This window comes from Ambystoma mexicanum, chromosome 14, assembly GCF_040938575.1.
Source record: "Ambystoma mexicanum isolate Mex_15411 chromosome 14, UKY_AmexF1_1, whole genome shotgun sequence".
In the NCBI taxonomy this organism is placed as follows: Eukaryota; Metazoa; Chordata; class Amphibia; order Caudata; family Ambystomatidae; genus Ambystoma; species Ambystoma mexicanum.
Genome location: NC_090940.1, coordinates 480,780,421 through 480,799,571, shown reverse-complemented (window position 1 = coordinate 480,799,571; position 19,151 = coordinate 480,780,421). Strand labels below are relative to the sequence as shown.

At 48.1% G+C, this 19,151-nt stretch overlaps 1 protein-coding gene across 3 annotated transcripts in view; it reads right to left on the bottom strand.

The window, feature by feature from the left end:
- The window catches only part of PAPOLA (poly(A) polymerase alpha), a 1,157,717-nt gene that overhangs the window by 522,677 nt on the left and 615,889 nt on the right, over window positions 1–19,151 (bottom strand). For all 3 annotated transcript variants that reach the window (XM_069637718.1, XM_069637717.1, XM_069637719.1), the window contains one exon: window positions 17,344–17,465. In XM_069637718.1, coding sequence (XP_069493819.1) covers window positions 17,344–17,465 — 122 coding nt within the window. The remainder of the gene's footprint in view (window positions 1–17,343; window positions 17,466–19,151) is intronic.

Below are 19,151 nucleotides of genomic sequence, written 5' to 3'. Positions count from 1 at the left end.
CGGCCAGGCAGCGGTCGGTTTGCCAACCGATGACAGTACATGATACAGCCGGAGAGCCATCTGGAAATGGAGGCCTTTGAGAGAGCCTTCCCCTGATTGACAGGTCCAAAGTTCACAAAAAGTTGTGACGTCTTCCGAAAACACTTTGTGCGGTCCACGTAAAACTTTAGCGCTCTAGCCACATCCAGCGAGTGCAAAGTCCTTTCGGCCGGCGACGAAGGCGACGGGAAGAAAACAGGCAACACCAAGGGTTCGTTGAGGTGGAAGTCCGACGGCACCTTGGGCATGAAGGAGGGGTGCGTCCTGAGCACTACCCTCGTGTCGTGAAAAGTCAAGTACGGGGGCTTGCAGGAAAGGGCCTGGATCTCTCCCACTCTTCGTGCGGAGGTGATAGCCACCAGAAACGCTGTTTTCCACAACAAGAACTTCAACGGAGCCGAGTGCAGAGGCTCGAACGGAGGTCCCATGAGCTTGGTCAGCACCACGGTGAGCTCCCACGCCGGAGCCTTCACCGGCGGGAGTGATCTGAACAGTCCCTTCATGAATTCTTTCACCAGACGATGAGACCACAAAGACGTCCGCCCCGTGGTTCTGGTGTATCGGGAGATCGCAGCAAGATGAATCTTGATGGACGCGTGCGCCAGTCCAGCCTTGGCCAGCGTCAGAAGGTACGGCAGTACCTGGGGAGCCGTAATCCGTAGAGGGTTAATCTTCTGTGCGTGGCACCAGACAGAGAACCTCTTCCATTTGTGTCCATAGCATTTAAGAGTGGAGGACGCCCTGGCCTTTGCAAGAACCTCTCTGCAGTCGGCCAGTATGTCGTAACCTCCAAACTCTAACGCTGCAGGAGCCAGGCCTGCAAGTTCAGCGACTTCGGGTCGTGATGGAGGATGGCGCCTCCTTCCCTGGAGAGAAGATCCGCGTCCACTGGCAGCTTGATGGACGGGGACGCTGACAAGTCCAGAAGGTCCGAGAACCATATCTGCCTCGGCCACGCAGGTGCGACGAGGATCATCCTGCACTGTGACCTCTTGAGCTGGTTGATGAGCCGGATCAGCAATGGCAATGGAGGGAACGCGTATAGAAACAGGCCCTCCCAGGGGAACGAGAAAGCATCGCCCATGCTCCTCGGCTGGGGAAACCTGCTGGCGAACCTCCGGCACTTGGAGTTCGTCGCCGTCGCGAACAGATCGATCTGGGGTGTGCCCCACCGTCGGAAGAGGCGGTCCACTAGATCCTGTCGTAGCTCCCACTCGTGGCACGAGCGCATCTCTCTGCTGAGCGAGTAGGCGATGGTGTTTTTTATCCCTGCCAGATGAAACGGCACCAGAAACATCCCTTGGGCGACGGCCCAATGCCACAGATCCTGCGCCTCCTTGGACAGGGCTGGGGATCTGGTACCGCCCTGCTTCCTAATGTAGAACATGGTGGTGGTGTTGTCGGTGAAGATCCTCACCACCTTGCCCTTGAGGGACGGAAGAAAGGACCTGAGGGCCCAAAACACTGCACGGAGCTCCAGGACGTTGATATGGAGGGACTTCTCCGTCGGAAGCCAAAGGCCTCTCGCGTGCAGATTTTCGGTGTGCGCTCCCCACCCTTCCAGGGAGGCATCCGTGGTCACTGTCTCCTGGTGGCTGGGGGTCTGGAAGTCCATGCCCGCCGTCAGATGCGCGGGTGCCCCACCACCGGATCGCTCGTCGGAAACTCTCGTCGAGTGTGATCCTCTCCTCGAAGCTGCCCGTCGTCTGGATCCAGCGCGCGTCCAGGAACTCCTGCAACGGGCGCATCCGGAGCCTGCACAGGCGGATGAGATAAATGCAAGAAGACATCATTCCGAGGAGGGACTGGATGGACCTCACCCTGGCCGCGTCCGCGACCAGCATCCGCTGCACCTTGCCCAAGATGGCCCTCGTCCTTTCCTCCGACGGAGAGGCCAGAAGTGACACTGTCGAGCTTCGCTCCCAGGAACAGTGCGTCTTGAGCGGGCACCAGGTGGGACTTGGCGTAGTTTATGGAGAATCCCAGGTCTGTGAGCAGTTGGACGGTCCTTGCCGTGTGCTCCACGGCGAGCTCCTTCGTCTTTGCTCGGATGAGCCAGTCGTCCAGGTAGGGGTAGACGTGGATCCCCTCTCGGCGCAGCTGCGCCGCCACCGGTGCGAGGCACTTGGTGAACACCCTGGGTGCCGACCTCAATCCGAAGGGGAGGACTCTGAACTGGTAGTGACGCCCTTGGACCACGAACCTGAGAAACTTTCGGTGTCCCTTTAGGATGGGAATATGGAAGTAGGCATCCTCCAAATCCAAGGTCGACAGGAAATCACCCTCCTCCAGTTGACCCAGGACGTGTTGGAGGGTGACCATCCGGAACTTCTGTGCCTTGATGAATTTGTTCAGTCGTCATAGGTCCAGGATGGGACTCCATCCTCCCGTCTTCTTCTTCACGAGGAAGTATCTTGAGTAAATTCCGGAGCCCCATAGCCTCTTTGGGACGAGCTCGATGGCGCCCTTCTTGAGCATCGCCTTTACCTCCAAGAGAAGTTGAGGGATGTGATGTTCTTTCCTGGCCACAGGGGGGACGCGCAGGCACCTCTTTAGGAACTCGAGCGCGTGACCCTGAGCTAGGGCGTCCAGCACCCAACGGTCGGTGGAGATGGACTCCCACACGTTGACGAAGCTCGCCAGCAGGCCTCCCACCGGGGTGCTTTGGTGGGGGCCCGACCCCACGGCCGGTTCAGTCCTGCTTCGACGAGGCTTTGCCGCCTTGCCCTCCTTGGCGACGACGGCGGGTCCGCCTGACTTGCCTCGTCCCTGTAAGCTTCCTGTGATGACGAACGGGCCGCTTGACGGTAGGTGGAAAATCCGCCGCTGGAACCTTTGGAGGCACCCTGTTTGCCTCCGCCGCTCCGAAAGGGCGGCCGCCGTTGCTGGAGAACCCCAAGAGCCCGGGCCGTCTCCGTGTCCGCCTTGATGGCTTGAAGGGAATCGTCCACTGTTTTCCCAAACAGGTTGTTTCCGTCGAACGGCATGTCCAAGACTCTGGTCTGCACGTCCTGACGGAAGTCAGTAGCCTTGAGCCATCCACGCCGCCTAAGGCACACGCCGTTGCCCAACTGGCGAAATCCAGTGTCAGCGATGTCCGTCGCAATCGTAATGGCGTGGTCCGACACCACCTCTCCTTCCTGCAAGATCTCTAGGGCTTCCGCCCTCTTGTCTGGTAGGAAGTCCAGCAGGGGGGCCAGTTTGTACCACAACTCCCTGTCGTAGCCGTCTACGATAGCCAAGGTCGCTGCCGACGAGATGACTCTGCGTCCCATCGTGTCTAATTTCTTTCCCTCGCCGTCCGGCGGGGAGGTTATCGTAGAGGCCGCGCCCCCCCCTCCCCGCTTTCTTCCTGGCCGCCGCAGAGACGACCGAGTCCGGGGTCGGCTGTGCCCGAAGGCACAAGGGAGCCGCGTCCGGGACCCGGTACTTCTTCTCGTACCGATCCCTTCTAGCCGGTGTCGTGGATGGGTTCTTGAGGAGGGCGAGGCCCTCATCCCAAATATCATCTAGTAGAGGTACAGCGAGGACCGTCTTCCTCTTGGTCTCGCGCCGTTGATAAAGGAAACCTTCCTTCTTCTCTTCCGGGCAGAGCTGGAAAAGCTTGGATGCCCTGGCGATCATGGAGTGAAACGATCCAATCTCTTCGGGCGGGGAAGCCCGGGTGGGAGGTGACGACGGGAGATCCTCGTCGTAAACCTAGTCGTCTGTACCCGTCGCGGCCGTGTCAGTCCCCGTATCATCCCCACGTGTCGTGGACGGGGAGGAGGGCTGAACAGGGCGCGATGGCTGAAAAGGAGGTGGAGGATGAATCCTTCTCTTAGGGGGAGGTCTCCCAGAAGGGCCTGGCTCCGGGTCCCCCGTCGGGAGCGGTTCCTCCGTTGGTGGTAACGGCAGTCTCGTCCTTATCTCCGAGCATAAGGACTGTATAGCCAACAAAATGGCCGCCGAGTTGTCTTGCGGCACTGGTTGAGGGAGATCCGACGGGCGATCAGGAGCCCCGTCGGCATCCTCGACGCCCTCGTCTTCTTCCACGTCGGTGTCCCCCCCGACAGGATGGCCTTCTTCCACGCCAGAGCCGTGGCCTAGGACTTCGATCAGCTCCTCCTCAGAGATTGAGGCTGAGTCCACAACGACCTCCTGCCCCCCCTTTTTCTTCTCCGTCGGAGGTTTCACGGGGGTCCTGTCGATGGGCATGAAAGAGGACTCCCTCCGCGGTGGCAGGGAGATTCTGGGCCCCGGGGTCGCCACCACTGGTGTAGCCTCCACAGGCTGAGCCAGGGCTGCTGCGACAGTCTCGATAAAGGCCTTAGCCGGATGGATCAAGGCTTTCACCACCTTAGGTGCGCTCACCGCCTTCTCCTTGGGGGGAGGGTCACCACCTCGCTCCCCCTCCGATGGGGCCTTAGGGCACGACCGGGGTCTCTCCAGGAGCTTCGCCGGGTGCTCGGCCTTCCTCTTACCCGAGCCAGAGCGTTGGCTCGTGGTTGATGGCGCCGGGGAGGATGCGCCCTGCCTGGCGCCCGTAGAGCCCGACCGTTCGGCGCTCCCGGTGCCAGCGGACTCGCGGTGCTTGGCCTTCTGTTGGACTCCTGTCGCCGGGGCGCCCTCAAAGGTCGTAGAAGACCGCTTGGACTTCTTCTTCTCGCCTGACGGGCTCTTTCCTTCCAGCCAGTTGGCGAGACGCTGATGGCGGTCCTTCATGGTCCGCTCCGACATATTGCCGCAAAACGCACAGTCCTTCTCCACGTGCGTCTTGTCCTCATGTAGGCAGTAAAGGCAAAGGGAGCGTTCGTGCTCCTTAAAGACATTCTGAAGCTGGCATCCAGGGCAGACCCTGAACAGCTTTCCGGGCGTCGAGCTTCCCTTCTCCTGGGCCATGTCCGAGATGGGCCTGAGAAACTTCTGGAGTCCTCCAAAAGCGTGGCTCGACGAAATCTTCACCCTTGAGGGGCGTAGACGAATCCGACACGGGTTCCCGTTGATCGGATGAAGAAACGGTGGAGCTTTAGGCTCTTTTGACCGAAAAAGAGAAATTTTTCTGAGAAAAAAACGTGAAAAAATAGCACTAACGCTCGAGATCAATAGCACGAGGATCCCAACACTTGAACGTGCGGTAAAAATCTGAGGATGGCTGCCAGAGGCGGGGCTTAGGGAGAGGGCAGTCATTGGCTCTGGTCAGTATAACGCAGAGATCAGTGATTGGTTACTACTACGAAAGACAGATCAGAAACGAAACTGATACTGATCTTTCTTTACAGAGGATTCCCAGCCTGACGACGGGGAATATTCATGAGCATGTGAATCCATGCCAGACCCCATGCTGGAGAAGGCGGATATTCTGTTACTCCAGGAGACATATAAAAGCCCAGGATAGATAGAAGGTAATCCTCAGAGGGTACACGGTCTGGGCACAGGCGAACGCCGGGGAAAAGAGAGCGCGAGTGATGATAGCAGCTAAAAAAGGGACTGGCGGCAACTCCATTAGACCCTCAAGTAGACAGGGAAGGGAGGTACGCATTTGCAAACGTCATACTCGGGGGGGGGGGGGGGGGGTGTCTCCGGCTAACCCTAGCGACAATATACGCACCAAACACAGGGCAAAATGGCTTCCTCCGAGACACCCTTGAGAAACTAGAGGGGTTTGCGAAAGGGGAGGTAATCTTGGGAGGAGACCTAAACATGGCCTGGCAACCTAGAGTGGATAGGAGTGCGGGAGGCTCTAAAGGTCAGGGGGCCCCATCAAAACAACTCAAACAGAAAATGGAGCAGTTCGCACTGCAAGACGCTTAGAGGGAACTTAAGGGCCAGGCAAGTGGGTTTACATACTACTCGCATATGCACAACACAATGTCGAGAATAGATTACTTATGGGTGTCGGTGGGACTGATAGGGAAGATACAGGGACTGGAAACGGGCTCCATCGCATTGTCAAACCACGCCCCGCTGTGGTTGGACATTCAGACTCCCGAAAGGGAAAGAGGCCTCTGGAGGTGGAGGCTGCCGCCAGATATTCTCTCGGACCAGGTGTTGGGACAAGCAATAGGAGACAAGATCAAAGAATTATTTGAAATGAATGACACTGGAGAAGTACCTCTAGGGACCGTATGGGAAGCCTTCAAGGCAGTGATCAGGGGGCACTTTATAGCATTAAAGGCCACCAGGGATAAGCAGAAGTATGACTGGGAACGAACGCTGGAAAAGAAAATAACAGACATCCAGGAGGAGCTGGCGGTCCACCCCATCAGAAGCCTCAAAAAAGCACTGAAACATGTACAGGGTCAACTGGATATGCTTCGTAATAAAAAGCCTGAAAGATCCCTCCTATATCTAAAACAAAAATACTACATCAAGGCTAACAAGGCAGATAAATACCTTGCAAGACAACTCGGAGAAAAACAAAATTCAATGACTATAGTGAACATCAAAGATGCAATGGGAAAATACAAACACGCACTAAGGACATAGGGGAGGCCTTCAAGGATTTCTATAAAGAACTCTACACGTCAGAGCATCCAGATGAAGAGAAACAAGACAGATTCTTACAATCACTCCCATTCCCGAAAATATTAGAGGAGGACAAAATAGTGCTGGAATCACGGATAACAGAAGAAGTCGTCCAGAGGGCAATAGCAGACCTTCCAAAATCTAAGGCACCGGGCCCAGATGGCTTCACGGCCCCCTTCTATAAAAAATATGCAGACATTCCCACTCCAGTCCTGACCAGGCTACTGAACAAATTTAAGGACACTGGAAATGTTACCCCCTCCACGAATGAGGCAAAGGTCCTAGTGTTCCATAAACCAGGTAAAGACCCCACCCTCCCGGGATCATACCGCCCCATTGCACTGATGAATTAGGACACAAAGATTTACACCAAGGTTCTGGCTGCTAGACTGTCTCCCCTCCTCGACGACCCTAATAGACACAGACCAATCAGGCTTCATACCTGGCAGGCAAACACACAACAACTTAAGAAGAATAATATGTCTGCTAGAAAAAACAGGCATTACCCATACACCGGCAATACTACTGTCCTTAGACACCGAGAAGGAATTCGACCGGGTAGAGTGGTCCATTCTTTTTAAGACACTGCACCACATGGGATTCGGAGAACAATATATAAATATGGTCAAAGCCAACTACAAACCCCCATCCATTAGAATTGCAATTAACAGGGAGGTCACAGACGGGGTGCAGATCTCAAGAGGAACTAAGCAGGGTGGCCCCCTCTCCCCCCTCTTATATGCCATATTCTTGGAACCCCTCCTCATCAAATTGAGGGAATCGGCTGGGGTAAGGGGGATAGAGATGGCGGGCAGACAACACAAAGTCATAGCATATGCAGATGACATGCTCCTGGCCCTAGATGACCCGGTTAGTTCCATACCACAAACCCTAAAAGAACTTGGTCTTCGGTGAGATTTCAGGATTAAAAATAAACTAGAAGAAATCCGAGATACTCTTTCTAGCGGGGGACAAGGGGACACTGATAGAAGAGGCAGGTTCCCTGGGACTAAAGATAGCAGAGGAGGATATCAAGTACCTAGGGGTGACGCACACAAGGTGGATGGGCTTTTTGCGAGTAACTACCCACAGCTGCTGGCTAAAGTGAAGAAAGATCTAGATAGGTGGAATCCGCTAAGGGTCTCCTGGTGGGGCAGAATACAGTCCGTGAAAATGAACATACTGCCCCGGGTGCTATATTTTCATGCCCTCCCAATAGCGGTCCCAAACTCCTCCTTTAAAGCTCTGTCAAAGGCTATCTCGGCCTACGTGTGGAACAGGAAACCCCCACGGGTGGCCAGTGCCATCCTTACAGCCCCAACCAAGGCAGGCGGAATGGCACTTCCACACTTCAGGAGATATCAAGCAGCACAACTCTGGGTCCTGAAAGAGTGGCTGGGGGATGATCAAAGATCAACTTGGGTGACACAAGATAGGGCGGTCGCCAGGACCCCCCCTGGAGGACCTACTGTGGAAGCAAAAACAGCATAGGCATCCGAACCTATGCATAAGCGTGGTCATGAAAACCACCTTAGAAGCCTGGGATGAACAAACCAAGAGGGGAATAATGACCACCACACTGGCCCCCTTCAGGCCCATAAATCGAAATCCACAATTCCCACCGAGTCTTAATCCGGGTGCATTTGAAAAATGGGAAGCCGCAGGATGCAGGAAAATAGGGGAAATGATCCAAAACAAAGAAATAAGATCATTTGTGGACTGCAAAAAAATGTGGCACCTCACAGAAGTGGATAGATACAAATATGAACAAATCAAACACTGGATTACCACACCAGAGATCTTTCAGTGTGCCACCAGGGACATAACACCATTTGAAAAATTCCTAATCACCAATCCAGGAGACAAGAAATTGGTGTCCACACTATACCAATTTATCAACAAACAAGACGAAGAAATCAAATGGATTTACATGAAAAGATGAGAAAGCACGCGGGGGGGGGGGGGCGGGGGCATAGAAGAGATTTCCAGACATCAATGGACAGAGCCGTGGGAGGGAATCCCAAAACTCACCCGGGCAGTGCAAACCAGAGGGTGCTTTTGTTGGTTAAACGTGTTGTTGGCTTATGATATGAAATTAATAAAAATAAGTTTTAAAAAAAAAGAAAAATAGCAATGAAGAGCAAAAGGCAGAGTCGGTCATACTAGGATTTGTGAACATTTCGAATGTGCAAGTGCAGAGAGAGAAGGGACAGGGGGGCTGGAGGATAAGTGCTAGAGGTTCCACAGAGGGGGAGGTGCCAGAGAGCCAGCAGCGGGGCAACTCCTAAGTGCCAGGCAGTGACCACTTGGTAGGAGAGTGGTCACCTTTAAGTACAATAAATTCAGGCCTGTGAGACAACACAGGCCAGTGGGTACCCAAATTAAGTGCAGGCGGCAGGGCAAAGGCTGCAGGGATTGGACAGAAGGCCAGGACTCAGAAAGACACAAGGGCCCAGGCCACCAATCTCAGCGGCTGTAGGAATTAGCACGGGAGGAGGAGGGGGGGGAGGAGGAGAAGCGGAAGGTCTTGAGGTGCTTTTAGAATTTGAGGAGATCTGGCTCAAGACGGAAAGGAAGGGAAGGGGAAGGTTGTTCCAGAGGAGGGATCCAGCCAAGGAAAGATCAGCCACCTGCTCGCTGCTTAGAGAAGCGTTTGATAAGGAGAGTTGGAGCCGGAGGATCTGAGAGATCTGGAGGGAGAGTATTTGATGAGATCAAGTTTTAGATAGTGTGGTCCCAGGCCCTAGACAGCCTTATGAATGAAGCAGAGGGATTTGAATTTGATCCTTGCAGCAACCGGGAGCCAGTGGAGAGATTTTAAGGCTGGAGAGATGCAGTTCCTGGGCTTGAGGCCAAGGAGTAGTCTCACAGCCCTATTCTGGATTAGCTGGAGGAAGAGGGTAGGTTAAGGAAGAGGTTGTTGCAATAGTTCAGCCTAGAGGGTACCAGAGCTCAACAAGAATTGAGTTTCTGGGGAAACTTAAGAAAAGGGAGGGTACCTCTGAGGAGGAGGAGTTGGAAATGGGCCTTCTTGGCAAAGTCCAGTTTGTGAGGAAGGAAGGCGAGAGAGGAGCCAAAGATGAATCCAAGGTTTCTGGCTTCAGAGGAAGGAGCGGGAAGGGGAGGGGGGGGGGGGTGCACTGAGAAAGAAAGAAAAGGAGTCCTGTAGTATAACAGTAAGTAAGAGACGCGTGTGCAGTATGATAGGGGATTAAGTATTTATTCTCTCGCGTTAACAAGTATTCACATCAGGCCCCACCGACTAGTGATTGCAGGCGTTGGACTTCGAAACCCGCATCTCCTTGTCCTCGCTCTCCCACGTTCCATCTCTCGTTCTTCTCTCTCTCGTGCCTCACCAGCCGATGCTACACATCTCCCCTTCTTAACTTATATAATGCTACAAAATTAATGTTCAACAAAATTTTATCAATACAGTTCAAAATATACATAGTCTTCCATTGGCTCAATGATCCCACACAAAGTCTGTCATTCCACGGGGATCATGAATGATTCTTCCTCTGCTTGACTTGCGTGGTATATCTGTTTTAGGCTTTGGCAAGGAAACACTTTGTATGCTCTTCTTATTCTCTACACTCCTATCACAATCTTTCACACCACTGGAATTATCATCATCACTGTCTCTCTCATCACTACCACGTTTCGTCACATTCGCTTTGGGTACATCCCATGTGCATACCCTCTCCATATTCCAGATTCTACCATCCTGAACTCTCACTGCATGCTTAAACACTTCGACTATGCCGACAGGTTTTGACCATTTGCACGGGCCATTCCTCAAAACAGGAGGAAGCTTGATCCTCACCAAACCCCCCACCACCAATGGTGACTTTTTCACAAATTTTCCTACGGATCTATCATAATTGTTCTTATTCTTCAATTGCATATTTCTGATGTTCTCACACACATCTCCAAAATCTTTCTTTATAGCAGACATCCTTTTCATCCAGGATGGCGTCAACTTAGTGTTGGCCTTTCGACCTCTACTCATTTCAAATGGTGATAAACCTGTGGTGCAGTGTGTTGTGAAACGATGAGCATTAATTTTTTGTCTGACAGCTTCTTCCCATCTCACACCATTAGCCCACGCCCATCTTACTGCATCTTTTAATACCCTGTTAAAACGCTCAACTATTCCATTGGTCTGAGGGTGGTATATTGCACTTCTTTTGTGCACAATGGAATTCTCATCACAAAATTTTTTCATCTCTTTCGAACGGAACTGGACACCATTATCCGTTAGTATGCTCTTTGGTAAACCTTCCCTTCCACAGATCTCTGTTAAAAATTCAACAACCATTTTTGCAGTCATGCATGGTTTGATCATAACTTCTACCCATCTAGTCAATAAATCAATGACTACTAGGCAATATTGTTGTTTTCCCTCGCTGTAAATTGGACCTAATATGTCCATACCTAGATCAGCCCACACATTACTCGGAAGATCTGTAACTACCATGGGGTATTTCTCACTCACACACCCTCTATCACTCTCTTTGCAAAGGATACAATCACGTATATTCCTTTCGATTTGTAGATCATATCCTGGCCACCAGAATTCATCACGTATTCTCCTTTTTGTCTTCACAATACCCTGGTGACCTTCGTGGCCCAGCGTAATGATCCTTTGGCGCAGACTTGCAGGTGGAATGATTCTGTCATTTCTCATAACTCTATTATTCTCCACCTTGAGTTCATTCGCTACCTTCCAAAACTCGTACAATCCACTTTCTTCATATTTGGTTTTGATCAACGAATTACCACTTAGTAATATTTCTCTCAATTTCTCAAATTTCATGTCTGATTTCTCCGCATCTTCCCATTCCTTCTCTGATATGGATAAATCTTCAATATTAAGTACAACTTCTGGGTTCACATCTTCATCATTATTTATCTCCGAAACATTGGTGAGTCTTGAAAGACAGTCAGCAGCACGATTATCCGTACCTGGCACATATTTCACTACACAGTTGTATTCTTGCAGGAGTATGACCCATCTTTTTATGCGGTTCGAAACATTTTCCAAGCCTTTATTCATTATGACATGAACCAGTGGTTTGTGGTCCGTGTGGAATTCCACTTCTGCACCCCAAATAAAATTTCGAAATTTTTCTGCAGCCCATTTGATAGCTAATGTTTCTTTCTCAATAGCTGCATATGTTTTTTCTGCACCTTTTAAAAGCCTAGATGCAAAAGCTATTAGTCTTTCTTTGCCATTGATCTCTTGTGTGACCACTGCACCAAGGCCTACATTGCTGGCATCCGTTGTGATGATTGTTTTCTCTCCACTCCTGAAATTTTTTAGTGATGGTGCCTTATTCAACTCATGTTTTATCCATTCGAACTCTTCTTCACATTCAGTGTCCCATACAAATGATTTCTTCTTCAAAAGTTCCCGGAGTGGAATTGTATGTATAGCGAAGTCGCGCATGAATTTTGAATAGTATTCGGCCATGCCAATGAAAGTACGCACTTCTTCCTTAGATTTGGGTCTTGGCATGTTCTCAATGGCATCTAATAGTTGTTTCTTCGGCCTCACTCCTTCAGCTGATATATTGTGACCTAAATATTCAATCTCACTACAATTAATTTTGCATTTCTCTTTGCTTAATGTCATACCAGCTTCATACAGTTTCTTGCACACATATTGCAATCTTTCATCGTGTGTTTTTTGATCAATAGCGTGTATTAGTATGTCATCCTGGAAACATATGACACCTTGGTTTTCTGCAAACAGGTTATGCATAATTTTCTGAAAGACAGATGCCGCCGATATAAGCCCAAATGGCAACCTCTTATATTGATATAGACCATCTGGTGTGATAAATGCTGTCATGCACCTGGATTCTCTATGTAATTTTACTTGATGATACGCTGAGGTTAAATCAAGAGTGGAGAAATGTTTCGATGGTCCAATGGTGGAAACTATTTCATGAATGTTGGGAAGTGGGTGTCTGTCAGGAATTACACACTTATTTAGCTCCCGCATGTCTACACATATTCTCAATTTCCCTGACTTCTTCCTCAGGACAACCAATGGAGACACCCATTCACTGGCATCGATACTTTCTATGATACCTTGGTCCTCTAAACTCTTTATTTCTTTTTTCACTTCCTCCCTCATGGATAAAGGGATGTTGCGAAGTCTCTGAGCTACTGGAACACAGTTTGGTTTCATCTTGATCTTATGCGAGTAACCCTTCAAACATCCAATCTCATTCCTGAAAACACATTTAAATGCATCTTCGTTAGTTTTTGTATCATTCATCTTTATGTGTTTTCCTAACTTCTCATTTTCAATGTTCATCACAGATTCATCTGCACTGGCATCTAACTTGACTTTGAGTTTACTTTGATGAGTCCAGCTTAGTAAAGGGATTCTGCCTGCCCTTGTGATATACATTTTTCCATTTGCCTTCCTGTCTTTAAACTGTAGTTCACCCCAAAACCATCCGATAACGTCAATTCTTATTCCGCCATAAGCTCTAGGTCTTATGTCTGACTCATGTAAGTATTCATGTCTTCTTTTATCCCACATACATTGCGGAATCAAGGTATATTTGGCACCAGAGTCAATCATCATGTGCATGTTTACTCCATCAACACGCACCGTAGCCTTGGGGCTTTCCAATTCCTCCTCATGCTCTTCATCCATTATGGTAAATACGCACTCGTCATCTTCTCCATTGCTGTCATTATCATCTCCGATCCAATTCATGGAGTTACTTTGTGCTCTGCAACACCTAGCATAATGGCCCTTGCCTTTGCATTTCCCACATATGATCTTAAGTGCTGGACACTCAGGATTGTCTGCCCAGTGATCTGTGCTATCGCATCTAAAACATTTCCCGGTATTTTTCCTTCTTGGACTGTTCCTCTGCTTACGTGAAGGAGGACTTCTCCTTCTCGTGTGCATGTTGGATATTCCTTTACTCCTTTTGTTTTCATTCCATGAAGGTTTACGATTTTTGTCCCACTTGTTCTTCCCACCAGTTACTTCCATCACTTGGGCTAATGATTCATTATTCTTGTTAATGTTCATCCCATTATTACTCTTTGGCGTGTCATGTCTGACTTCAATAGATTGTACTCTGTTCTCCAGTTCTTGAACGCATTTCTCAGTGTGTTCAACTTCCTTGGCTATTCTTACAACCGTATCAAGGGGTGGGTCATCTTCAGCCCACAACTTTTCTCTCACCTTGCTGCTTCTGCATTCCAGCATAAACTGATCACGTATCCTCTCATCTAATTGAGCATTGAATTTGCACGTCCTGGCCAATTTTCTTAATATAGTTACGTATTGTTCAACACTTTCGCCTTCTTCTTGGACTCTTTTTCCAAACTTATAACGTTCAAGGATGGTGCTCAATTTTTTTTCATAATGTTTACTCATCTTCTTTACTGAGCACTCATATTCATTTAGGTCTGCACTATCTTCCGGTGATAATTCAGGCAAGTCTTCAAATATTTCTTGTCCAGCTGGCCCCAAACAGTGCAATAGGAGTGACTTTCTTTTTTCTACGCTGCAATTCTGTCCACACACTACTCCTGCATAGTGTTCGAAAGCTTTAATCCACCTCTTCCATGGAATTGATGGTTCTCCTACTTCTGATAGGAAAAACATAGGGGGGGGAACACCACTGAATGCCATGGTGGATTGAGCGTGTGTAGGTTTATAGTTTGTGGAACATGCAGTTCAACTGTATTGGTATTCAATTGGAGAATGCACTGTAATGCTCCTTATGCCTGCCTTGTGCGTTTGAAAATTGCTAGATTCAGCTGAGATATTAAGTTTTCAATTTACATTTAGGTTGTGAGCTTGTATAACTCTCAGTTTCCCCTTGTATTACTCTCAGTCTCCCTGTCGTGCTTTAAAATATGTATCTGCCGATTTCACTGCTCATTTACTCTATGTAATACGGTATGTGCCGATTTCAGTGCTCATTTACTTTATGTAATACGGTAGTTTTTGTTGTCCGTAATGTTAGTAGAGATTGATTGGCCCTATGTATCCGGAAAGGGCGGAGACTTACTTGTTCTGGCCGCTGCAACGCCAGGAAAAGCGGAGCGGCCTCTATGGATCCAGTCGTTCCTCCCCGGCACTGTGGATTGATCAATGTGGCCGCTGCAACGCTCAGAGGGAAAAGCGGAGCGGCCACTGGGATACCGTATCCGTCGCGGAACCGCGGTTCTTCAGGGGGGGGGCGGTGGAGCCTGAATCCTCGTCGCCACTTGTAGTATAACAGTAAGTAAGAGACGCGTGTGCAGTATGATAGGGGATTAAGTATTTATTCTCTCGCGTTAACAAGTATTCACATCAGGCCCCACCGACTAGTGATTGCAGGCGTTGGACTTCGAAACCCGCATCTCCTTGTCCTCGCTCTCCCACGTTCCATCTCTCGTTCTTCTCTCTCTCGTGCCTCACCAGCCGATGCTACAAGTCCCAATAGGAAGGATCTCAGTCTTGCTGGCACAGACACAGATTAGAGGCACAACAAGACTGGATAGACAGGCAGTCAGAAATGGTAGAGGAAGAGGGATGAGGATCAGAGGAAAGTGAAGAGGGAAGTTTTATATTAAAAATAAAAAGTTGGGTGTCATCTGCTTAAGACTGGAAGTGCGGGAAGAAAGTCGAGATAAGGTGAGCAAGCGAGGCAAGATGGATGTTAAAGAGCCAGTGCGAAAGAATAGAGAGAGAGTGGTGGGGGAGGAGAAAGAACCCAGGACAACTTGGGAGGGACGGTCAGTGAGGAAGGATGTCAGACAGTCTAGTGCCCGCTCCGAGATTCCCAGGGTAATACCCAGGATAATACCCAAGATAATTGATTCATATGTATTTCTATTTCTCCTAAGGGTGAATATGTATATATGTTAAATAAGGTTTTGAGTGGCAATATTAACCTGTGATTTTTACATGCTTAGTGTATAATTAAAGACCTGATAAATAACTATTTTTCAATTACTATCCAACCTGAATTGCTGGTGTTTCTCTGTGGACTCATTGTAGCCCTAGACCATTCACACTTTTCCTAAGACTAAACCTTGACAGCTCAGCTACCTTTACTTTATTTGGGTTTCGGCTAACTTCTCAGTGTCTTACATAACCATGACTAGGGTGTCCTCCAAACGGTCTCCTACCAGGGCTGATTTTGGAAATCCAGATCAGCACTCCTTTCTTACCTCCTCTTAAGACTTATATTGATAATCACCTGTTATGTTTACCTCCTATATTGCATGTCCTGGAGTGAAGTAGCCTTAATGTCTTATCCCAAAACTAAATCATGGCCCATGAAAAGTGGCAAGGCACAGTTTAGATGGTGAGAGTACACCGCCACAATTCTGGTCCCAGGTCTCACTTTCCATGAAACCAGCCAAACCAGACTTAAGAGATAAAGTGGTTTAGCTGAGTGGTGAAAGAAATTAGAAAAATAAACCAAAGGAAAAAGGACAGGAAAGAAAAAAGGTCCAGACCAGACTTTTCTTAGCATGCCGCCCACCCAGAAGAGCAAAAGGTTTAGAGCAAAAGACATGAGCTTTGATTTGCAAAAAGCTCTTGTCCTGTCCTGTTGGCCAGTAACTACGGAGGAAAGGGGACAGGAATTATGGGTAGAAACCAACAAGCACGCACACAAATGGATTTAGATTGTGGTGCGAATATCAGACTGTACTCCGCTAGAACCAGATTCCATTAATTCAGGCAACCCTTTGAGCGCTCTGAACCCAAGCGCACAAAGGCAAACGGTCGTAGATGGTCATGCCCACCATGCAACGAATACAAGGACCACAAAGACAATGGACAGGTCACAGCACTTAAAACCGACATTACGCAAACACTTGAAGGAGCAAATGGCAAGTAATACAGTAAAATGGCTGCCGCCACAATATAACCAATACACTACCCTAGGTGATGATTCAGCTAGGAGCAAAATAAGTAATTCCTACAAGACCCCTGCCCATGAAGCATTACTGTCTACAAATGCACGACATCTAAAAAGGAGTTTGAAGTCTTGATTGAGCCATTTTAAAATATTGACAAAAATAGATTAGGACCCACAAAAAGCCAGATGATAGGCTAGTGGACTAACATGGTTAGTCAAATGTGAAGCCGAAAAGAAATGTCACCACAAACAAGTGTCTATAAGGCCCATGGTATGCATGAAGTACAAACTGTGCAATGTCTTACCAAAGGACCCGCTTGATCTTTGACTTTGCAAATTAGCTCAACCCCTTAAGTGCCAGGCTATTATGCAAGTCTATGCAAAAAGGACAAGCATACTCGTCCTTGGCACTTAACAGATATGACCAGGGAACGCCCTTAAAATCTTTCTGAACACATGTTACTTACCCGTCACGTGCACCAACTTTCTGAATGCCTTTTACAAAAGAAAGCATACTTTCCTATCTGTGTGGAAATCATTTAATTGAAAGTAGTATCCTATTAACCAACCCACTCCTCCTCTTAGAGTTGAGCTTGACAGCACTGCCATCACCAGATGAACAAGTGGAAGTTTAAAGGAATCAGAGTTTAGCTTGGATTAAAGCAGTAACCTCAATTGCTTAACACAAGGATTTGAAGATCCAGCCAAAAAGAGGATCAATAAAGTAACTGAACACTTACACATACTAGGGGGTATAGGTTTCTTCAAATGTTTCTACGGCTGTTTTAATAACATCACTAAATGGGTGATTACAATTGCAACGTATACATCTATGCCATACATTGCCTTACTTTTTGGCATGTTTAAACTATAGCGACTAAAATCAAAATGGAAAAGTTACCCTTTTCTTTCTTTGTAGCACATGATTAGGTAAGAGCTGGTGAAGTTGCTTTCTTTTAACGTGCATTGCAGCAATTTTCATTTCCATCTCAAACATCTTACTGTTTATTGCTTGCCTGTAAACTGGAATTGAAAAGGTTAGTCAGAGTTTTGACCACAAAAAGAACACAAGATTAGGTTAAAAAAATGAACCTCTCCAAATCAAAGTCAGAGAAAATACTTTGGATCAGTAATGTATAGCCTTTTCAGATCTTAAAACAGAGCTAAAGACAAAGAAACAAAGGCTCTTAAAACCAGCATCAATTTTAATGATGGACAATACTTGCTGCTTTTGAAGAACACCACTGTAAGTAAGTAGATTTATAATACGTTTCAAACGTATTATCTGAGCCTATTATACACATATTAAACAAGTATTATCTGAGCCGTTTCAAAGGTTTATCTGAGCCTATCACTCACAGCCCTTACTGTACCCAAGGTAATCTCTTTACCCATGAAACACGACCACAATGCGCCAACCATTGGCCTACCTATATCATCCAATCTACCACCATCCACCTTCATACCCCCATCACTTTCACTACCACCCGCTCTCGATACTACACCTGCGCAATCATAAACAATAACACTATTAGAATCCAACATAAAACCCATAGCCTGGTACATGCAAAAATCACACCCTAAAACAATACAACTACCACAATTACTACCTTCGACCCTACAGGTATCACTAATGCAACTAATGCCATTGAGCCCCTAGGCTCTTCCCAGAACCCACCTCACCAACCTCACACACCTACCGTTTTACCTACCCAACCCTGCAACACACACCTAAGAAACCACAGACTCAGCTCAAGATTCTCACAACACCTTCACATCAACCCCCTCAGTTAAGCCCATATCATCACCTGCCTTCAAACTTTGTTGCAGATTAACGAACAAAATACAAAATATTAGCTTTCCTTTGATAAAAGCAGCCCTTATCAATGCTAGATCTCTTCAGGCAAATGCCCTAGATATTGCTGATCTCATTACGTCACATGATTTTGACTTCATCGCCATCACAGAGACGTGGCTGCACACAGCCTCTGGCCCCTCACTAGCACTGGCCATCACAGACAATTACTCAATCATCCATGAAGACAGATGCTTATATCTCGGAAGGAGGAGGCACTGCATTTATTCATAAGACCTCTCTAGGTCTGAGAAAGATCAACCGTCCTCTACTGCCCTCGACAGAAATTCTAGCCATCAAATTACCAACATCACCTAGAGCGACCATTACAATCCATCTTGTGTATCACCCACCAGGTTCCGCCACCACTTTTGACAACGATATTGCTCATTTGCTTTCCACTAACACAAAGAATAAATCTCAAATCATCCTTGGTGATTTCAATCTAGGCCTAGATGACCCCAATGACCAGAAAGCAGCTGCCCGTAGGGATACCATGACGGAACTAGGATTTTCTCGTGTATGTCGGAACCTACCCATAAATAAAGGTAGAATCCTTGACTGGATAGCTCAACTGCAATATCAACACCCTTTCTAATACTCCATGTGCCTGGACCCCCCGACCATCAACTCATTTGTTTCAATATCAAAACTGCCTCGCCTACAACCAACACACAAGCTCCAGCCTCTATGACCAGGAATAAACAGAACTTAACAGATAAACTCATCTCTTTGCTACTGCCTATCACCAACCCTACCACGAGCACCTCAGACCCCTCAGCCCTAGTCGATATTTACAATCATACTATTCTTAAATCAATCGACACACTAGCACCCATGAAACTATGTAAATC